Here is an 18,395-nt window from a genome sequence, read left to right on the forward strand (position 1 = left end):
TATTTATTTAGGCTGGAGATTGTCTGCATGTTATCTCTTGATAGGAGACAGATTTATTATAGAATCACAAAATCACCAGGTTGGAAAAGACCCACCGGATCATCAAGTCCAACCATTCCTATCAAACACTAAACCATGCCCCTCAGCACCTCATCCACCCGTGCCTTGAACACCTCCAGGGAAGGAGAGTCAACCACCTCCCTGGGCAGAACGTTCCAGTGCCCAATGACCCTTTCAGTGAAGAATTTTTTTCCTAATGTCCAGCCTGAACCTCCCCTGGTGGAGCTTGAGGCCATTCCCTCTTGTCCTGTCCCCTGTCACTTGGGAGAAGAGGCCAGACTCGTACACCCACACTGATTTATATCACAAAATATATACCTTTCAGGTAGTTGTAGAGAGCAATGAGGTCTCCCCTCAGCCTCCTCCAGGCTAAACCCCAGCTGTCTCAGCCGTTCCTCATAAGGCCTGTTCTCCAGCCCCTTCACCAGCTTCGTTGCTTGAATTGATAAGTTTTGCTGCAGCTGGTTTGTATGCTTAATTGTTTTGTGATATAAATCAGTGTGGATGTACGAGTCTGGCCTCTTCTCCCTAGTGACAGGGGACAGGACAAGAGGGAATGGCCTCAAGCTCCGCCAGGGGAGAATCAGGCTGGACATTAGGAAAAACTTCTTCACAGAAAGGGTCATTGGGCACTGGCAGAGGCTGCCCAGGGAGGTGGTTGAGTCCCCTTCCCTGGAGGTGTTTAAGGCACGGGTGGACGAGGTGCTAAGGGGCATGGTTTAGTGATTGATAGGAATGGTTGGACTCGATGATCCGGTGGGTCTCTTCCAACCTCGTTATTCTATGATTCTATGATTCTATGAATTAATTCTCACACAACCCAAACCATCCCGCCACCCCTCACACCGCGCCTCCCAGTGAGGGCAGGGCGCCAAGATGGCGGTGGGAGCGCGGCTTCACCCACGTGACCGCCCCCCCTCCCCCCCCGCTTTGCTCCTTCCGGCTGCCCGCAGGAAACCCGCCTCCTGCCCGGGCGCCGTGACGTCACGCAGCCCCGTCCCCCGCCAGCCCGGCGAGCGGCCCCGCGCAGGTAAAGGGGGCGCGCGGGGAGGGGGCGTGGCCTCCAGCAAGGTCCGCGGGGGGGGGGCGCGAGGTGAGGCCCCGCCCCCTCGCTTCGCCTCAGCGAGGCCGCGGGGCGGCGGCGTCAGGGCCTCCCGCAGGGCCGGGCTCGCAGGTGGGTGCCCTCCCCGAGCAGCCCAGCCTCCTCTCGTTTTGCCCCGTGCCGGAGGCGCTGAGATAGGGCGGCAGCTGCGTGGACGTGCTTTAAATCCCTCCCTTCCCCCCTCACCGGGACGCCGGTACCTGGTGGTGTCCGCCCTGCCGTGGTGGGGTGGGCGCTGGGGAGGCCTGGGGGCGCCCCAGGCTGGCACTGGTGGTACAAGAAATAGTTACCACTACAAGAAAGGGAATATTTTGAGTTAAGCTAAAGCAGAGTTAAGTTTCATCTAAGTATTTCTTAAAAGTCAGGCAGAATGTCCCTCTGATAGTGTGTTTTCTTTCAAACAGTGGTTTTTCCAGACACTGTTCGTTCTGTGGAGATGATAACCTCTTGCGTGAAGTATAATGTGTGCTGAACAGATATCTGTTCTTTAATAGCTCTCTTTGCAGTATTTCCCTATCTTGGATGCAAGGTCAGGCAGAACTGGCTCCAAAAGCTCCAAATTGGCCTCAATGGCCTCAAGCTCCACCAGGGGAGGTTTAGGCTGGACATTAGGAAGAAAATTTTCACAGAAAGGGTCATTGGGCACTGGAACAGGCTGCCCAGGGAGGTGGTTGAGTCACCTTCCCTGGAGGGGTTTAAAGGACTGGTGGGCGAGGTGCTGAGGGGCATGGCTTAGTGATTGATAGGAATGGTTGGACTTGTTCTGGCAAGTCTTTTCCAACCTGGTGATTCTGTGATTAAATGAGGAAGAGATTTGACTTGTGAAGTTTATAATATTAAAACTAGTCCTTAAAAACTAACAGAATATGCATAAGATTTCTCAGAAAGTTTGTATGTATGCATATAATGGGAATGTTCTGTAACCAGCCTTTGTCTTGTGAGAATTAATTGATAAGTTTTGCTGCAGCTGGTTTGTATGTTTAATTATCTTGTCATATAAATCTGTCTTGTATCAAGAGGTAATATGCAGACAGTCTCCAGAGATGGATATATAACCTAAAAGAACAGACAGTCTCTTAGAGTTGTGAGAATCTATTGATATGCTTAATTGTTTTCTAATATGTAGTTGACTTAGTTCAAGAGATAACCTGAAGGAATTCTCCAGACATGGTTGGATAACCTAAAAAAATAAACATTCTCCGGGGACTTACACAGTTCTTTCTCTAGAGCTAGTATATATACCTACTGCTTTCATAAGATGGGATGCCTTTTTTTTAGAAGGGCATCCAATTCAGCACTGAATTGTAAAGTAACAATATTATTGCTTTTGTTTCAAAGACTTTGTCCTTTTCGATATTTTACCAGCAAATAAGTTTCTCACAGTAACATCTTGGGTGAAGCATGATCTGTGCTGAACAGTTGTCTCTTCTTCTGTAATCACCCCTGTTTGCAGTCTTTTCCCTATCTCAAATGCAAGGTCAGGCAGAACTGGCTCCAAAGCTCCAAATTGGGAAGAGGTGTGACTGTCGTGAAGTTCATAATAACATTAAAATTAGTCTTTGGAAAGTAACAGAATATGCATAAGATTTATGGGGAAATTTATACTTATGCATGTAATGGGAAACGTTCTGTAACCAGCTTTTGTTTCATTGCACATGATTGATGGGGATCACTCCTTCATGTTGCCCAGGCCTGATGAAGGGTGCTTGCTTCCAAAAACTCCAAAATGAATCTTAGAAAATTTATTTGCTGGCAGTTTAGATATCACTGGGGTTCCCATCCTGCTCCCGGAGTTTTGCACAGGATGCTGCTGCAGTTTCCCACCCCCTTCTTATGGCATTGAGGGAGGGATCGTAGCTGCACCAGGCAGCTTTCCTCCTTATTCTTAAGGTAAAAATAATGTGTACTGCTTTATTAGTACACCACTCTCAGAATCCTCTGTTCTTCCCTCAAAAATCTGGCTTTTGAACCTCATTTCTGTGATTGTTTGGGGTAGGAACCTTATAGCAACCTTTCAGTACCAGAAAGGGACATACAGGAAAACTGGGGAGGATGCTTTTACAACAGTATGTAGTGAAAGGAGAAGGAGGAATGGCTTTAAATTGGAAGGGAAAAGATATAGGTTAGACTTCAGGAAGGAATTCTTCATGATGATGGTAGTAAAGCACTGGCACAGTGTTCAAGGCCAGGCTGGATTAGCCCTTGAGCAGCGTGATCTAGTGGGAGGTGTCTCTGTCCATGGCAGGGGAGCTAGAGCTGAATGATTTTTAAGGTCCCTTAACCCATACCATTCTATGATTCTATTTTGTTTAAGGGCCCTTCCAACCCAAACCATTCTGTCATTCTATGATATATATGTAAGACCAACTGGCTTTAGCAGATGACATTTTAGTTATAAAAATTCATGTCTTGCTTTCAAAATGGCCTTTGGGAAATTTCCCTGATTGTTTACCCTAAATAGTTTTGGGAAATTCCCTTTAAACTCTTACCGAAAGTGAAATTGTGTCAGGAGCACTTGCGGTGTAGGCTGGTGGAAAAGTAAGTTGTAAATTATTTTGCTAAAGATTCTCTTGCAATTCAGTTATGGTGAAATAGGAATTTATGATATATATTAGAAGTGCTGCATATAAAATGTTAACTTTTATGTTTGTCAAAGCAAAATCTATTTTTATTTAATAGAGGGTTGTAAAGAATAAGTCTTAAATGGTGTGTTCTGTTTGAGTAGCTTAGTTAGAAGTCACAAACTTATAAAACTGTAGAGTACTATTGATAAAAAGAAGAATGTCCAGTTTATAGATGCCACTCATATTCACAATTCATAGTCTAAGCATAGGTTGCAATTTTTTATTTTACCTGGGTTCCCCAAAGCTGTGGATGATACCTTTATTTAACTAGAATTATTGCTATAAACCGATTCTTCTTCATAACCTGAAAGTGGGAAAATGATGGTTACAGGTTGTTCAGGAGAGTTGCCCGGCACCTTTTAGAAAAGGGGGAAAGCTGCATTAATAACTTAAACAGAGTCATTTTAAAATTGAGGGTGTTTGTTGCTTTCTGTTTTGTAAATGTTATGATTTGCCTTGGCCCTAAAGTAATAACATTGTAATCATGCTAGCAAGGAAAAGAGGGTGTGGTTGATGTCTCTTAGTTTGGACAAACACTATGCAAACTGTAGCAATAAAACTAGAAGGGCTGTTAAACTGTCCACTTGCTCAGTTAATCCTTCTGACTCTGCTTTAGAAGAGACTGTTGCCTTTGCAGCATTCAAAGATTCTTTGTAGCTTGCTAAAGCTGAAGTTGAGGTAAGATTAAGCAGTAAACTTGCCACATATTGGATGTTTGCCTGTGTGATTTTGCTGTCAAATAGTGTTTTTCTGCACAAGGAGCAGTCTTTGGGGCTAGGAAAATGCATAGAAATGTTTGATTCTTCTTTTCTGTTCCCTTTTCTCCTGAGAGCTATGTGCTAATAAACAATCATGAGAAAAGGAAACCACTCTGTAGGAAAAGTGAAACTGATTAATCAGATTTCAATGCCAACCTTAGTGCATATGTGCCAATGTTTTAAATGCTTTCCTGTATAAATTAGAGGACATCTTCCAGATGAATTCTGGTGTCCAAGAGCCAAAAGCCTCCCGTGCTTTAATATACAGCTAGTTTTTCTTTGGGTTTTTTTTCTTCTCTTGAGGTCCTTGCTCCCACCTTTCCTTGCCCTCTGCATTTCCTGTTTCTTGGGGTTTGTTTCAGGGATGTGCTGATTCACTCAGAGGTTACTGGTTTCTCTGAGCTGAATAATAACTTGTGGTGGTGAATTCCACCTACAGCCTTACCTGTAAGCCATGGAATGGCTCTGTTCAGCTCACTGTCACTTCCTCAGTGATGGGTACTTTAATGCCTGGTGCGTGTTTACAGTACATCTGATCTCAGCCTCTGCACTTGTTTCTTGTGACCCATGTGCCCATTTGCATTTGGAATAGCATCTATTGGACTGTGGAAAGTGGCACCCTGCTGCTCCATCTTTGTGAAACTAACATTTTACGATGGCATTTTATGGTACTATTAAACTTGTTTGCTTGACAAATGATTGAGATCAGGGAAGGGAGGCATAGCTTGTGTCCGTCTTGGCTCTCTGCACTCTCGCTGATCTCGCTTTGCTGGAGGGCTGAAAGCTTTACCTTATGGGTTTGTCATGGTGGAGAGTTTGTGGTTCTAAGATATTCCTTCCTGACACTTTTTTTTCTGTTCTCCCAAAGAAAGAAATAATTCATGTTCAACTATGTAGAAAGGCTGTTAAAGTAGGAAAGTGAAAGAAGCAGACAGTCAGAGGTACAGCAAGATGTTTTTGAGGGTATGTTGAATTGAGCAGAGCTGTCCAGGACAGGGCAGAATTGTTGAATCATGGATTTTGATGAATGGGCACCTTCTGCAATTCCAACTTATGTGTAGGGTTAGGAAGAGGCTTAATTTGAATTTAATTGGCAGGATCCTGACTTGGGGACTTTCTGAATTATCATCTTCTTTCCAGTTTTTGTAATGATTTAGACTCTGATTCTCCTCTTCACCAAAATGCATAGAATGTATTTTATACTCAGTTTTTTGCAGAATTCTGAACTGTCACTTGGACTTCTTGAAAAAGTACAATATCTTGGTAGAAGAAAGCTATATTAAAAAATTGGCTATTTATTTCTTTTATTTTCCAATTGTGCTTTTGTTTTGACAGAATGGCTCAAAGGAAGTATTTAATAGCAAAACTGACAAGTTGCTTGAGAGAGGACAAAATTCAGCTATGGAAACTGCCATATACAAATGAAAAGAAAGAAGCTGGTAAAGAGATGAAGGTAAATATTCTCTCTGAGTTGATGTCATGCATCTTCCATGTCATACTGCTGATGCATTTTCCCAATTTTTCTTGCTCTTTTCTTAGGAGCTTGTACAAAAATATTCATCCAAGCTGAATATCAACGAGAATGATATTGAGAATATGCTTGAAGAAATACGGTGCAAAGCAATTGAGCGTGGAACAGGAAATGAAAATTTTAAAGTAACTGGGATTGCAAGACTTGATATATATCTGCCTCGTAGAAAAGTAAGTGGTGCTGCAGAGAAGTCAGGATAAGTAGCTTTGCTTTGATGGCCTTTTGAGTTTTAGATACATATTTAATGCAAATATTTTTCCTTCTCAATTTTTTCAGGGTTTTGCACAAGATATCTATGTTAGGCGTATAAAATATGGAGGGAAGGGGAGTTATATAGGTATATTTCAGTTTCTTAGGTATATGGGAATATCATCCCAAAGGAATATAATATCAGGAAAGATTATTATCATCTCTCTCCTGTTGTGAAAAATAATTATCAGCACATATGATGGGCCAAAGGGTACAGGGTGTTAAGTGATCGCCATGCAGTTGAAACAAACAGTTTCATAATTCTCCTTTATAACACTACTGAGCATAGGGGAATTAATTAATTTAAAATCCCAGTTTTTCTAATCTGGGACCAGAGACACTAATAGGAATTAATCATAACTTAGCTAGACAGAGGTGAGTGGCATAATTACAAAGCAGAGTTAAGATTAGAAGTGCATAATTAAATTAGTCAGTTTAAATTGTTTGGTTGTGAATTTAGATTTATCTAATTCGGAATCTTCTGCTGTTACAGTGCTTATTTTTAACACTAAATAAGCAAGTACAAGCCTCCCTGCCTGGAAATTACTGATATGTTTGCCCAACCATAGTCCTGTTAACATAGTTATTATTTAAAAAAGGAATTGTGGTTGTTGTAAAACAATTAATAAAGAAAATGTCCAACATATCTCGATATCTTACTTTTTTCCTTCCCTCCTCCTTTCCCTCACCCAATGTAATTACTTCAGAGCAGAAAAATCCCACTGGAAACTAACCTGTTCATCACGGGCAAGGAGCTCAGATCACAGTAAGTATAATCGCCCTTGGTTCTTTTCTAATGAGACAGCATACTCTTACACAGTGCTAAAGCAAAGACACACAGAGCACTATTTGTTTGATTTAAGTTTTCTCTTAGCACGTATGTTTGTTCTGTATGTCTGAGTAGGACATCCAGTATCCCTGAAGGGCAATTCTTCATGTAAGAAGCTGTTTTTTAAAAGGTACAAGGCAGGAAAGTTGCAGTTGTGGAAGAAGATAGCTCTGTAACTCCCTAACAAGTACCTCAGGAAGCACTAGTGATCAGTGTTCTGAATCTGTAACTAGGCAGGTATTCTGAACAATGAACATTATCTTCTCTTCCTTTTGTCTTTTTAAGCTTAATAAAATCAGATTCTTTTCTAACTCTTTCATTTTTTCCTTTTCTGTATCCTGGGTTTTCCCTACATAGTATACAAAGCTTTCTGGTGATATTTTATTTCTAGCAGCCCTTCATTGTAAAAGTTTTAAGCGAGTTAATGAGCGTACTCGTTTTTAAGTTTCATTGCTATTCTAATAGGAATGTCGTATAGCCGTACAATTTTATATTCATGGATGAAATTATTTATTTCACAGGATAGCACGGGAACATGAATTAAAAGAAAATGCTATCAAAATAATCATAAATAAGAAGCAACTTGACCTGGGTATGTATGTCTAGTTGGGTATACATTTATGTGAGCTTTCTGGTTTACTGATTATCAGAAGAAAAATTCGTTGCAACTGTGAATTTCAGACATTCCAAGCAATAGCAGTTATATTTGTCAGGTTCTGCTCTACAAGAAATTTAGTAAATTTTAATGGTCAAAATTCTTAGATGGAATTAGAAGGATTAAAGGAATCCCATCATGAATGTTGAAAACACGTTTTTCAAGTGTTGAAACAGCGAAATGCTTGTTTAAGAGAAACTCTAAATTTCCTCAAAACTTGTATAACAGCACATTCAAAAACTTGTGATGTTTTAAACATGTTCAACTTGGCAGACATATTGTGGGAAGTGATGGCAGCAGCTTTCTCCTGATTGATGGTCTAGGCATCTGACATGTTAATTTCTTTTAGAATATGTCGGAATTAGAGACATGGAATTGACAATAGGGACTTGTATCCAAATTCAAGTTCCTCTGTCCAGTTACTGTTATAGTGTATGATCATGAACATGTTGTTATTCCAGGTTTTGCCTGGTGATCAGTTAACTGAAATAGAAACAGTTATATTTTTTGTGAATATTTTGAAAAAAAATATGCAAAGAAGCATACCAATCATTTAAAAAGGCCGTTTGAGATGCAAGTCTGATTCGTAATTTCTGATTTTCTGCTGTATGTTAGAGGTTTTGATTGAGTCTAGTCATTACTCTAGTTTTTCAGTACAGTTATGGGTAAGGCAAGGGGCTGTTCAGGTTGTTGTGTTTGTGGGTGGTGCCACCGCCCCCCAATGGCAGTAAATGTAAAACGATCTCCCTTCACAAATGGAGTATTTGGATTGTAGTCATCGTACTCTATTCTGCAGGCAAAACCCTTCAGGACCAGGGTGTAACACACAATGCAAAAGTGATGGTACTTCAGCTGGATCAGAGTGATGAGGAAACAAAAAGAAAAGTTCAGGAAGAAGAGCTTAAATGCAAAAAAGAAAAAGAAATAAATGACAAGATGCAAAGAACTAAGAAGGGCTTGGAAATTCTAGCAGAAAGAGGTAAAGGTCTGGGGGTTGTGGAGTGAGTGTGAATTGAGTGTTCGTTAACTCTTATGTATCAACAATTATCTTCTCGGTGGACTATCGATACGGGAGAGTCTGTAGCATGACTGGATTTCAGTTATACTTTTCTAGGTGGAAAACTGGATTTTAAGTTGACTAAAACTTCCTCTTGTACTGTAACTCGTCTTATGCAACTGGAATGCTAGAAAGCTTTCGATGCTTTGAGAAGGATATAATATGGATCAATTATTATTTAATTGACCTGTGACAGTTAACGATCTGATGACTCCTAAGACCAGGCTTTATATTTATTGTAGACAGAAGCACAGAGGAATAATGTGTTATAAGTTATTACACATTGTGGTTTACCTCAGATACAGCTGTGCGTAACCATGTTTTCATTGTTCAGAACAGATCAGTTGTCATTCTCAGCTGTATCACGGCTGTCCTGTTCTCACTGCATTTGATGTTGATTGCTGGCAACTGTGGATTAAGTTAAAGGGATATAGTGAGCTTAACAATAATAATTTTTCAAAATCAGGTTTTATTTGTGAATAGCATTGGTAGGTGATGAGTTTAAATCACTTCTGTACAGATTTTATTGCTTCAAAAATCCACAAACAAGGAACTGTGAAACTGAGTGTTTAATGAATTCCTGTCAAATGCAAAAATACCTGAACAAAGCTTCTTTTAAGGGTCAGTGACAGCCTGGTTCTTACTATAATACCAGATTTTGAACAGATTAAAGAAGTGATTCCTTTTATGGATTTAAGGGGTAGTTTAGACTCCATGCATTGAATCCTGTGTATAACCTCTGTTGGGCTGTCTGCTGTAGCACCATGCCAGAATATAGCATGGAGTCCGTAACAGACACACAGACTGAAAGATGGGCATGAAGCGTAGAAAGGGTTTAACAAACCTTTTTGTTTCATCTGAGAAAAACTGCAGGGCAGAAGCTTTTAATCTCAGCAAACTTCTGCTTAATTGTCTTTTTGTTTACGCGAAAAGCATCTTTTAATTTTAAATGAGATGGAGGTGAAACTATAATTTGATGGTTTGGTTATTAAGCATTAAAGATGTGGGAAAAGGAAAATACGGAGCTGTAAACTTTTTCAGGTTTTCAGTTGTGGGCTATTTTTATATTCTATGCTTTATTTGACAAAGCATTTCAAATGTTATATCATGTAAAACATAGGTGTGTTGTCTTCTGCAAAAAACTCTATACTACTTATGTAATTTTTAATGTTGCATCCGAGTTTCTGCATAACTGGGGCGTCTTCCTTAATGTCCTTTCTAAAATTTCCTCATGTTTTTGTCATCAGGGCCCTTGTTGTTAGGCATGTCCAAAAAACCCACATGTGCAGCCTTTATACGTAATTCTGTTTGTTTGTTTGCTTTTGTATTTAACAATGTACTTCGGTGTCTTAAATAATGTCAGTGAGTTTCTCTGTTGAAGGTGGTACTTAGAACTTAAACTGCTTTTTCCTGTATTTCAGAGGAGTACTTGGATCCAGATTCCGTTCCATACCTAGATATAGCCAATCAGACAGGAAGGTCAATTGAAATTCCTCCTCAAGCCAAAAAAGTACGTAAAAGTTTCTTACAAAGCTACTAAGGTTGTTTTTTTGAAGCTTGACCTGTGAAGTTTTAACCCCGAGTCCAGCAGATGTTTGATTAATAGAAATAATTATGAAATAAAATTGAAGTAGAACTCTACAATTGGGAATGCTTCAGTCAGAAGGGAGAGACCTCGGATTGTGGATCTAATTGCAGGTATAATCTTGCACTGATCCCTGTGCTGTCCATGTCTTGGGTTGTTTTTTTTTTTGTTTTAAGATGGGCTTTAACTTTCTTATATCCTAGAACCTACTTTAAATTTTGGATGCCCTGGAATGACATAAAAATAATGTGTTTGTTAGGCCTCAGTTTCAGATGGAAACTTGATCAGTCTCTCCAAGTTGGACTCTTTAAAATAGTTTTGAGATCTTTTGCACTGTGACCTCTCTGAAATTTAAACTTGTTCTCCACTTAAAGTTCCACATTCTCAACTGAAAATATCTTTGGTTGGGTGCATGCATTGAATTGTAGTAGGAGTGACATACCTGATATTTGCCACTAAAGTGGAAGAATAGTGATAGATACAATCTTTTAAGAGTGCTGGATTTTCTGAAGATAAATAAATATTTTTTACAAATATTTGGAATTGCACCCAGTAACAACAACAACTTTAGAAGAAATTAGTAAGCCCCAACACATGCTAACTGCCACTGTAGCCTCTTTTGAGGCATACTGTGTCTTCTTGCATCATCTGGAGTTTCTGGATGACTGGAATAACAACTGTCCGTTCTCACAACGCATACTATTCTGATAAAGTGCTGAAAGGGGTAATTCACCCAAAGAGTTAAAGCATCAGATGTTCAAGTACACAAGATTTAATCAGTATTGAACATGGGTGAGAAGAAATTTTGCAGGTTCAATATCCTGAAATATTGTTTACATTTCTGCTTGTCATAGTGCAGGAACTAGAGTGTTTTACTGGCACATTCAAAATTTAATTTTCATTTCTGAGGAGGTGAATCATTAGGTTTTAGAAGATAATTGTAATAGTAAAGCAGAACAAATTTGATGCTTTTAGGAAGTGTAGCACCCAGAAAAATGCTTAGCTTTTTATCACTCATCGTTGCAAATCTGTCTAGGGTTGCATTCTTAAAATAAACTTGGTGCAACGTATCCTGTGTCAGTGACATTTGTTGCTTTTAATTAGAAAATATCTAAATTAGCACATGGAAGAAAAGTATGAGTGATGTGAAATAATACTGCTCTTACAGAACTGATACAGTGGTGCTTTTCTAGTGAGAACAAGGGCTCTAACAGATTACTTGGATATTTCTCTTTTGTTATGAAAGTGGACGTGCAAAAAAAAGGGTCTCCCATCTGTTTTTCTAGGCACTTGTGCTGGCAATGGGTTGTCATGAGAAGGGCAGAGCATTAATGAAGAAGAAAGAATATGAAATAGCACTGCCATATTTGTTGGATGCTGATAAACACTTCTGGTAAGAATCTTTCGAGTTCTTGTGTCTTTTTCCTTTAGTGTCAGCTGCTATTCCAAAACAGGAACACTGTTAGCTCTGCCTGTGCGTATATATCAAGGCCTGCTCTGCCCAGGATTGCTTTACACCCCCTCTGCAGGTGGGAAAGCACAGACAAAAGCCCTGACTTGCAGTGACAGGTGTCTTCATGTAGAACAACGGAAACAGATACTGCCACTGGGCAACTTAATCTTCATATCAGCATAAACAGAAACTGTCAGCATTAGTATCTTGAGAGACAGTTACAGATACTCTTGCTATTGCTCCTGGGAAGTAATTTCTTGTGAAAGGTGGACCAGATAGCTGAAGTCAACAACCGTACCAGGGTTTCTGCGGGTAGACTAGGTTCCTGTCAGAAGTCCAAGCTCTAAATTGCTCTTTTGTGGTCCCCAAAAGTAATATTGTCCCCATCTGTTTCTCATCTGTATGCATGTACAAGGAGACTGGCACAGGACTAGGCATGTTCACGTGCACTGGGGAAGAGCTTTCTTTGTCCTCTCAAAGATTACACAGGTTTTAACTCACTTCTGCTTTTGAAGAGTTGCTGTCTTAAATAGTAACAAAATGAGTTGCAACTACTCTAACTCTCGTAGATGTAATGTTACTGTTAGTGTCCTGTGTATTAGTAAATATGATGGGAAATCAGTGCTTTATTGAAGTTCCACTGGCCTCGATTTGCTACCTCAAATAGGAAGTGTGTGCTTTTGCAAACATGTGAGTATGCTTGTTGTTTCATGAGTGTTAAAAAGTGTTTGGAAAAAATAAACCACCTCTCCCAAAAAAACAAGGTCATTGTTTTATTTTCCAGTGAGTGTAGCACAGAACTGCTCAATACCGTTGACAATTATGCAGTACTGCAGCTGGATATAGTGTGGTGCTACTTCCGCCTGGAGCAGCTGGACTGCCTGGATGATGCAGAGAAGAAGCTGTCCACAGCACAGAGATGCTTCCAGAGGTGCTATGGGGAGAACCACGAAAGGCTTATTGATATCAAAGTATGATAGTTTTGATTTAATTAGTGTGGCTGGTTTTTCCCTACCTGTATTCAGTTATTGTTCGTGTGTTACGAGACTGACTTCTTAGAAGTTTGAAGTTTTCTCATGCCCCCTCGGTCTGTAATTTAGTTGTATAATTGTCAGCATGGTAAAATCTTTGGGCCTGACAAAAAGGTCATTGCAAACATGCATTCATATGCACAGACATCATCTGTGTTCAGATGCAATACTTTATCTACATACTAAATGTCACGTAGTAGTGACTGTCTTCTTTAAATGTGTCAAGTGTTCTGTTGATAATGAATTGATGTTGTACCATATGCTTCTGCCCCCCACCCCATGTTTAAACAATTCTTTAGGGAAGCTACGGTCGTGAGAAGGTTTTATTTCTACGGCTTTACCTCCTTCAAGGGATAGGACACTATCACAGTGGCAGGGAAAAGGAGGCTGCTGAGTATATTCAGAAGGTAAGACATCATTAGGTAAAACTTCCAAGAGGTTCACACTAGCTCCTGGATTTCACATCTGTCTTCTTCTTTGCTTACTTGAAAAAATGGGGAGACTTTTTTTTTTGTTTGTATGTTAGCAACAGTCTAAGTAGCATCGGTTTTTTGTCCTGTATACAGGCATCTCATTTATATGAAGAGCTTTCCATAGATCCTGATAAAGTTGATCGCCTGTCGCTCCTGGGGTTCTCCGAACAGGAAGCTCGCCTTGCACTGAGAGCATGCCATGGGGATGTGGAGCATGCTGCCAATCTTATCAGCAACAGGAGAGAGGTATGGTGCAGTGAAAGTATTAAATCAAGGATCATATTAGTTGGGGTGTCCGTAAGATTGTGTTTTGTGCAACTAGTGCAATGTGGTGTTAAATTAAGAACTCTGACTGTCCTGCTTCGGCACTGTTAGTGTAACTAACAGTTTGATATCTGTTGCTACAAGTTTGAAACCAAAACTTAATACAGCAAGGGAAGCTCTATCCCAGCACAGCATGAGAACAGGATGAGAGAGCCAAAGACGTGTGGTTGAATACAGAGGCACATAGGAAGACTTTGCACTAGTGTTTGCTACTCAGCAATGTTCCGTACAGGAACAAAACCACCATGATCAAACTGTCGCTCCTGGGTGTGGCTGTTTGAAATACAAGTGGCTGCACAGCAAAGTGCTGTGAGAGTAACCATCAAGCTACACTGTGTTATGGCTTTGGATTTAGAAGATCCAGGAGGAGAGAATGATTTCTTGTGCTGGAGTGAAGGCAGTGTTACCCAGACCTGAAGTTACATTTAGTAAGTTGGGGTGGCACATGCAGACTTCAGGCAGTGAAACATGGACAGTGAAGTCAAATGGCTGAACAGAACTCCTTGGCTATGTGCCCAGTCTTGACTGTGTGTCCTTGGCAAGTCTTGTCTACAGGCCCATCTGCCAAATGGGTTTATCACTTACCACACAGGGCCTATAATAGCTGCGATAGCATAAGATCCGATCTGCAGACTGTGGAGCGGAAGTATGGCAACAGCGCTAGCTTTATTTAGGAATGGTGTCTAGCAGCACAGTCTGTATTAAAAAAAGAAAAAATCCCCTTTCCTGAAGAGATTCAAATTGAAATCAAAGAAATTATATGCACAGAGGAAGGCTGAAGCATTCCCATGCAAAGTTAGCTTTGTAATGGCTGTGTTCTTGCAGGAAAAGGCACAGATAAGGAGGGAGGAGAGAGCTAAAAGAAGGCAGCGACGGGAAGACATAAATACCTTGAAAAGTATGGGCTACTCGGAGAGAGCTGCTCAAGTAGCTCTTCATAATACACAAGGAAACCTGGACCAAGCTGTTAAGGTAAGTGATTTTCAGTAGTACTTCAGTACCAAAAAAATCCATTAGCTTTTTTTTTATTTATTCATAGAGTTGTTTGGATTGGAAGAGACCTTTAAGACCATGAAGCCTAACCATTAACCTAACACTGCCAACACCACCGCTAAAACATATTTCTAAGCACAACAACTACATGTCTTTTAAATACCTCAAGAGATAGTGACCCAACCACTTCACTGTGCACCCTGTTCTAATGCCTGATGGTTCTTCTGGTGAAGAAATTTTTCCTCATATTCAATCTGAACCTCCCCTGGCACAACTTGACGTCATTTCCCCTTGTCCTGTTGCTTGGGAGAGGAGACCTACATCCACCTTGCTACAATCTCCTTTCAGATAGTTGTAGATAACAATAAGGTCTCCCCTTGGCCTCTTTTTCTCCAGACTAAACAGGTCCAGATCCCTTAGCTACTCCTCAGTAAGACTTGTTCTCTAGACCCTTCACCCTCCTATTGTTTAGGATATTCTTATTTTTCATAGCTAGTATTTGTTAGTTCATAGCTACCTTTTCTAAACTTTAATAACTGAACTTCCACTTCCTGGCCTGATGAATTGGATACCATTTAAGTTGGTTTATGTCAACTACTGGGCTAAATGCACACCCATGCCAAGGGCTATTATATCTCTGTTTCTCTGTTCTGATCCCTCTCTGTTTTATTGTAGTTTATTCTTGACAATCCTGAGTTATTGTTGGAAGATGATGATGATGATCCTATGGCAATGGACCAGTTTCAGGTTACCCAGGGAAGTATCGATCAAGTAAGTTAAACCTCTTGCTTTCTTAGAAGTTAGTTGTCTTGTGTGTGAGTTGTGCCTTCAAACACACTGGATCTTCCTTAAGCAAAGCTGTAGAAATATTTGTTGACCCACATGGCTCATGCTGCTGCACTTCCACTGTCTGGTATCTGCTCTTCACAGTGAAGTCAGACTCAGGCTAAAATATAATCCATGTGTCCTTCTTGCCTGTTAACACCAACCTGTCATGCACGGATGCAGAGGGAAGCATGTTCACTCTAATGCTCAAAAAAGACAGCAAATGTGAAATATATTAGAGTTTCTAAATATTGCAGTACACAAGCGAAAGAGTTGGAATTTGTCTGTCTCATCACAGGCCATCTGCAAAGCTCTTTGGTAGTTAGTGTAGCTACGTAATTAATGTCAGAAAACTGTATCACCTAGAAAAAGTAAATAACAATTGCACGCTCCTGATACTCTGGAATGCTTTGAAATTTCCTGTTGAAAAACAGAAAAAGAATTGGCCTGATATGAAATAAGAGGCTCTTGATTCTGCTCATATCACCATTCCTTTAATAGGTCACTGCCCTGTTGTGAACTGTTCCAGTAAACCAGAGTCAGTGTCCTGGAATTCCTGGCATGCAGCACTTTCCTCTGTACTAGAGGAATGACCATCAAATGCAGAGGCAGATTCCTGTCAGACCCTGGAGCTGGATGAGCTGGATTTCTCCAGATTTATTTATTTCTTTTCCCCCCCTCCCATAGCTGATGTATATGGGTTTCAGCCGAGAGTCAGCAGAACAGGCTTTAAAGGTCTTTAAAGGCAACATCCACTTGGCTTCCCAAATCCTTGTTCATTATGGGGGAGTTCTTCCTGAATCACTGCAGCTGTCTCCCGAAGGGTCCAGTCCATCAGAGGAATCGACTTCATCAAAAGACTCGCCTACAGAGTCTGCAGGTAAGAATGTGACATATGGCAGGCAGAGGAGAGGGAAGGGGGAAGGCCTGCATACAAAACTGTTAAGCAGTTCTGCTTAAGTAGTTGCAGAAGACCTTGACTGATGCCCCCTGCTACTTTTATGAGTAACATAAGAACAAGCAAGGCAGCCATTTCCCCAGGGAAGCTGTAGCCCCTGCAGTTGTTGACAACCATGTATGGGATCACGGGGATGCATATTGGCTGTAGGCAGTGCATGAGAGAGATGCAGCCCAGCAGAAAAAGGTGACTTTCAGAGGCATCCTGGAAGGACTAAGATGAAATGGCTGCTGAGCAGGCTGTGGCTTTGGCACAGAAAGGTAGGAGGCCTTGGATGTCTGTGTCTTCATTTCCTCAGGAAGGAGCATGTAGCACCCTATAGCCCACAAGTAAGTCTGGCTTCTCTCATTTAATTGTACTCACTCACATCAGTTCTCTTTAACAACACACCAACTTCTCCTTGCCTGTACTCTTTGAGAGAGCAGGTATTTTGTTGCTGTAGCCTCTTCCCTGGACCTGCCACTGATAGGATGATATTTGGACTTACTAATATCTGGGTTCTGACTGTGAGGAAGCTTATTCCTTATCTGTGCTCTACAGTCCTTCCTCGTGTCCCTTACGTGATAGAACTGTAAATTGATACTTGTTGCTTGGCAGAAAGGAAACTTGCACATTTTCTCTCTTTCTCTCTCTCTCTGTCTTCCCCCATTGTCAGAGCTGTAGTGATCCCTGCTGTATAACTAAGGGTTTTCCTACAGATTTAACCAATAGGAAAAACTTGCCTTCCCACAATATCCTTCACAGAGCTTATGTAACAGGGGTAGTTTTACAGTCCCAGCATCACAGAGCAGTTGTGCCAGTGGAGGAGGGAGAGCACTGACAACTTTCAGAGGTGAATTCACTGCTGCTGCTTTTTATTGGAAGGTTCTTCTAGTTCACCAACGGATGAAGACATGGAGACGGATGCAGTCAATGAAATCCTAGAGGATATTCCTGAACATGAAGAGGATTATCTGGATTTAACACTGGAGGAAGAGGAACAGATCATTCATGAATACTTATCCTATATCCAAGTACCACAGCATTAAATCCCATTACGTCTACTTCAGTTACATGTATTTACCTTGACAAATTGAGTTTGGATTATAAATGCACCTTGAGCTTATCTCTTACTAAATGCCTTGTATTCAGTTAAACGATAGGTGGAACACTTAATTCCTGCTTATTTATAAATCTGCTTAAGGCCTACATTTGTGATACGTTGTAACTTATTGTCATAGCAGAAAAATAGAAGAAATTTATTTTCAGAAGAAAATTTAATAGAACTGAACTATATTTTTATTGTAAAATAAGTTAATTCACTTAGTATTCAAGTAAAGAAGCATTTCTATACCATTTTAAATAACCAGTGAGTTTATAAATCAGAAACATAGCTCATGAGGTTATAGAGGTGTCAGTTCACAAACTGTTCTCCTTTTCTTCTGAAAGATTTCTGAGAGTCATTTATGTATCTGTTGTGCATAGGTTCATACTGTGTTCTGCTTGCCACTCTGCAGGTGTGACACAGGCAATAAAGGTAACTGTGCTGCTTCTGCTGCTGGTGTGAGAGTCCTCCAGTCTTTGGTTGTAAACCAGTCAGCGCTACCCGGCAGAGCCCTGGGCTGTTGTGACCCATGACATGTCAAGTGAAGTTTCCTTTTAGATCTAAATAACCAGGTTCCCCAAGCAGCTCCTCGTAACCTTTTGCAGGTGTCTGGCTTAAGTTTGATGGATTTCATGGTGACTACACGATTTTCCTTAATCAGCTCTGGAACAAAACCTGGCTTAGGCATGGTCTTGTTAATTGTACTTAGCTTCCGCGTTCTGGAGAAAGATTTGAGAGTTTCAGTGTGTTTTTTAACACCCTGTTTTCTGCTGTGTGAGCTCGCATCTCCCCTGGGACTAGAAG

General features: G+C 40.7%; 1 protein-coding gene across 2 annotated transcripts; it reads left to right on the top strand.

The window, feature by feature from the left end:
- The first annotated feature begins 1,039 nt into the window (after positions 1–1,039).
- NUB1 (negative regulator of ubiquitin like proteins 1) lies at positions 1,040–18,042 on the top strand. 2 transcript variants are annotated; one of them, XM_069859277.1, is made up of 15 exons: positions 1,040–1,090; positions 5,880–5,997; positions 6,084–6,245; positions 7,032–7,090; positions 7,675–7,745; positions 8,605–8,787; positions 10,287–10,375; positions 11,737–11,843; positions 12,688–12,874; positions 13,234–13,341; positions 13,501–13,653; positions 14,557–14,703; positions 15,400–15,495; positions 16,237–16,429; positions 17,372–18,042. In XM_069859277.1, the coding sequence occupies exons 2-15, from the start codon at positions 5,881–5,883 to the stop codon at positions 17,533–17,535; spliced, it is 1,836 nt and encodes a 611-aa protein (XP_069715378.1). In that variant the 5' UTR covers positions 1,040–1,090; position 5,880; the 3' UTR covers positions 17,536–18,042. The 2 variants fall into 2 exon arrangements, with proteins under 2 accessions (XP_069715378.1, XP_069715380.1); XM_069859279.1 differs by lacking the exon at positions 1,040–1,090 and adding an exon at positions 1,214–1,234.
- The last annotated feature ends 353 nt before the right edge of the window (positions 18,043–18,395 follow it).

Source organism: Phaenicophaeus curvirostris, chromosome 6, assembly GCF_032191515.1.
Source record: "Phaenicophaeus curvirostris isolate KB17595 chromosome 6, BPBGC_Pcur_1.0, whole genome shotgun sequence".
In the NCBI taxonomy this organism is placed as follows: domain Eukaryota; kingdom Metazoa; phylum Chordata; class Aves; order Cuculiformes; family Cuculidae; genus Phaenicophaeus; species Phaenicophaeus curvirostris.